This window comes from Populus euphratica, unplaced genomic scaffold (genome assembly GCF_000495115.2).
Source record: "Populus euphratica unplaced genomic scaffold, PopEup_1.0 scaffold46.1, whole genome shotgun sequence".
NCBI lineage: Eukaryota > Viridiplantae > Streptophyta > Magnoliopsida > Malpighiales > Salicaceae > Populus > Populus euphratica.
Window position 1 is genome coordinate 6,105 of NW_011499852.1, and position 3,845 is coordinate 9,949.

At 32.1% G+C, this 3,845-nt stretch overlaps 1 protein-coding gene across 1 annotated transcript; it reads right to left on the bottom strand.

Moving 5' to 3' along the window:
* Positions 1 to 423: 423 nt before the first annotated feature.
* On the bottom strand, positions 424 to 3,076 carry LOC105122023 (SAUR-like auxin-responsive protein family). Its single transcript, XM_011020926.1, has 2 exons — positions 2,581 to 3,076; positions 424 to 476 (listed from the first exon to the last, which is right to left on the bottom strand). Exons 1-2 carry the CDS (start codon positions 2,933 to 2,935, stop codon positions 424 to 426), a joined length of 408 nt encoding a protein of 135 aa, XP_011019228.1. The 5' UTR covers positions 2,936 to 3,076.
* Positions 3,077 to 3,845: the final 769 nt, after the last annotated feature.

The following is a 3,845-nucleotide window of genomic DNA, read 5'->3' on the forward strand; positions in this document are numbered from 1 at the left end:
TCAATATCTGGAGCTATAGAAGTCCAATTTATACAAAATGAGGGAGATATGATTTTTCAAAGATAACAACTGAATTCTGCCAGCAATCAGGTTTCATGAAGAAATAAGTCTAAATTACATTTCGAAGCTTCTAAACCGTCATCCAAGTTTTTATATCAGCAATTTAGCTCCTCTAAGTCAGAGCTTGAAGATTTCATGCAAGGCTATTTCTCTTTTTTAGGGAAAATAGTTATTGAAGTACTTAAATGTCAATTATCAACTTAAAGGAGGACTACTTTGTAAATTAGGAACTAGGGTTTCTTAGCATATAAAAAGAAAGAGAGAGAGGAGAGAAGGGGGGCAGCAACTAGAAGTTAAGAAACACAAATTCTCTCCTCTATAAACCCAAAAATCATGCTCTCTTCATTCTTTAAAAGTAGTTGTTCAATAGTTATGTAAGGCTAAGCTATTTTCTTGGTTGCAAGGACACAACAAACCTTCGGATTTCAAGAACCGTGAGATTTATTCTTCCTTTTATTTTCAGTTTATATCATGAATGAGTATGATCATTTTCCTATGCATATTTCTGTGATTGTTGTTGATAATTGCTAGAGCGGAACTCTAAGTTATTATTGTGAACAATTTATTGCTAAGTTTGATATCAAAACCGAAGTTGTGATGTATGAACTTGTGAAGCAACTAAGCATGATAATTATGGCGGAACTACATTATTAAACTTAGGAAGAACACTCAAATATCTAGTTCTTAGGGCTGCCATTGAACTAAATCATTAATGCAGACATTGTGATTGTTTGTTGGTTAGGGTTAGTTATACGGCGGATCCGTCAATTAACCAACATTAAGAAAAGATAAAAATTCAGAATATAAATTGTAGTTTTGTTTTAAGGATCGGTTCTAATTTCTGTTGGTGGATGTGTGCTTGCAACTAAGGTTTGTTTTCTTGATAAATTTTGATTTCAATTGATTTTATTTGCTAGTTTAATTTCTTCCATAGTTTAGATCATTACAAATCAAAACCCCCCAATTGCATAACATATAGCATAAAAATCTGAACTAAATCTTTCTTGTGGGAACGACCCCTTGCTTGCTCTATACTATCTTGTATGTTGTGTTTTAAGTTAGGGTAATTAATTTGTGCGACCACGACATCGCTACACTCAAATATTAAGAAAGTCATATGTGATTTGACTTGATATTTCATTAAACAGTTTCTCAGGTTATTATTATCCTTTTGTCAATAATGTTCTGGTTTAAATATCATAACATAAAGTATGTCTACTCTATCAAATTATATTTGATATTAACTATATAGTTATTGATTTTTTGAATAAAATTTAAAATTCTTTACAAATTTTATTTCACCTTAAAAATTTCATAATCAATACTATTTGAGAATATGTAGAAAATTTCTCTTAATTTATATTGGATGATGAATTACATTTTAATCACTCAAATACTTTTATATAGTTCAAGTTATACTCAATTTCTACTTATTTGTTATCCTTAATTAGGTTAACGTGTAGTTAGAATTAAAGCATAACATTTCATATATAAGATAACTTAGTGATTTCAAGTATAATTATCACTTATACAATTATCATGTGAGTCAATAGATCTCTTCATATGAAATTCTCATACGAGTCAATTCAATGTATATGTTATCTAATAAATACCTACATATTAGTTCTAGATATCTCTTATACCTCAGCTTATAAGAATAGTTATTTCATTCCATAAAAAAATATAATATATTTCAATTTTAATAGCTCAAATTAATATCCACTCTTAATAGAGTATTGACTAAAAACATTTTAAGAATAATATTTTAATGCAATAAGAATCTCACAATTATAAATAATTCATAATTTTATTTGCAAAGTAATTTTACTCTAATAACTTTATCTTTATTTTATATTCATTAATTAAATATTAGTTTTCTTAATAAAAAATAAATGATTATTAAAAATAAAGAAATTATTAATTTTAAATATATTTTAAATCAAATTAGTGTCAACGTATAATAAATAACCAATCAATTGGTTACGTCATAAATTAGTACTTAGTTCTTAACTAAAGCTCTTGACCTTATCCCATCTACTTAAATATAACTGGTTCGTTGCAAACCAGTGCTTGGTCTAGTGGTGGAAGGGGCTTGTCTCCTTCCACTGCACCTGGATTCGAGCTCTGGCGTGCACGCCTGTCACTCTCGCGGTGCCTTACATGCCTACTGGGTTTGCAGGGTATTCAGTGGACCGTGGGGATTAGTCATGGTGCGCGCAAGCTGGTCCGGACACCTCATGTAAATAAATATAAATATATATATATATATATAACTGGTTCGTTATTTTATGTTATGTTGACCGAGTTTCATTTTATCCATAGGAAACAGGATTTTAAATCAGGACAAAATTACAGTACTTCTGGACTGAATTACAATTATGAGCTGGACAATCTTTATGTTACAATCCTACTTGGTGTGCAGCATCTTTTGGCTACATATTTGCATTAGTGTACATAAGTCTCTTGAAGCAATCAATGTTTTTGCAAAAGCTCCACGGATTAATTCTTAAAGAGAAAAACAGGACTTTCGATCCTGTGGAGAGCCAGCGCAGCGCACAACATCAAGGAAAATGCTCTCATCGCAAGGAATACAGAGTTTGGAGTCACCAGTGAAATCATATTCATCCTGAGCTTGATCCAGCAATGCCTTGAAGAGTGGATTCTCGAGGAAGGTAATCTTGGTTACAAACCGTTTGTTGTTCTCACCTACATAGACCACTAAATGACCCTTTGGGACATCCCTTGGAATTGATTTCCCTTCACGCATGGAAGGCCACAAACCCCACTGATACTCACAGCAAAGCATGGCTCTACTTCCCATCTTTCTCCATTTGTTAAGGGCTGCCACAAGAAGTTTCCTCTTTGTATTCTTCATATTTGTTTGTGTATACGCACGGAAGATGTGGAGAAAGGAAAAGAGAGAGAAAGTGTTGCTCAAGTCTACATGAAAGAGAGCAGAGGAGGTCGGGGTGGAGGTATGACAGTGAAAGAAAGCCTTAAATAATCATAGAATCAAGAAGAAAAAGCCATTCTTCTTAACCATGATATATGTTAAGTTATCGTGTTTCTGAAAGGCGATAAGTATCTTATTATATTTGAAAATTATAATATTTAGTAAATGTTGTGTTTTAAAAACACGTCAAGGTGAAAGTGTATTTTTTTATCAGAAGTTTTTTAAATTGTGTTAATTTGCTAAAATTTCTAAATTCTTGTGTTAATTCTTTATTAAAAAAAATCATATTTTATCTAAGCTCTCTTTAGTGAGGATGGTGCTTGATCAGTGATCTTTCGAAATTCTCGAAGTTAAAGACCCCACTAGTTGAAAGAGTGGAAAAGATAAGATATGGAGGGAAGGGATAAGCTTCTCGGGCAAAGTGCGATCCTACTTATTTTTTAGATATATACATGTTCTAATGTATATAGTAAAATACACACACACACACACACACATCTGTTTGCTCTGAATTCTGATCAGAAACAAATAGCTAGCTTTTCCAGCTCAGTCATGTACATGTCAAGAGAATTCAATGCAAAATGTACATAAATGACTATGTAATTGGTTGTATTGCAAGAAAATGGAGTTTAAATAATTAATTAAGCAAGTTGGCTATTTTGGTTGAGTTCCATAACCAGTCAACCGATGAAATTGATTGTGTGGTGTTGGTATATTTAGTTATCTCTGCTGTAATTCACGTTTGGTGTGAGCTAAGCCACCGCTAGCCAGCACATTATGATCACCTGTATCTTTGGCGATAGAAACAGCAGCTTTTTCCTCTGGAATATTT

What these genes read in the sequence shown, in the direction of transcription:
- LOC105122023 (XM_011020926.1), bottom strand. Translation starts at nt 2,935, where the DNA reads ATGAAGAATACAAAGAGGAAACTTCTTGTGGCAGCCCTTAACAAATGG. An exon ending in TCCACAGGATCGAAAGTCCT is followed by an intron (nt 477 to 2,580) that starts GTTTTTCTCTTT and finishes TGAAATCCGAAG; the next exon opens with GTTTGTTGTGTCCTTGCAAC.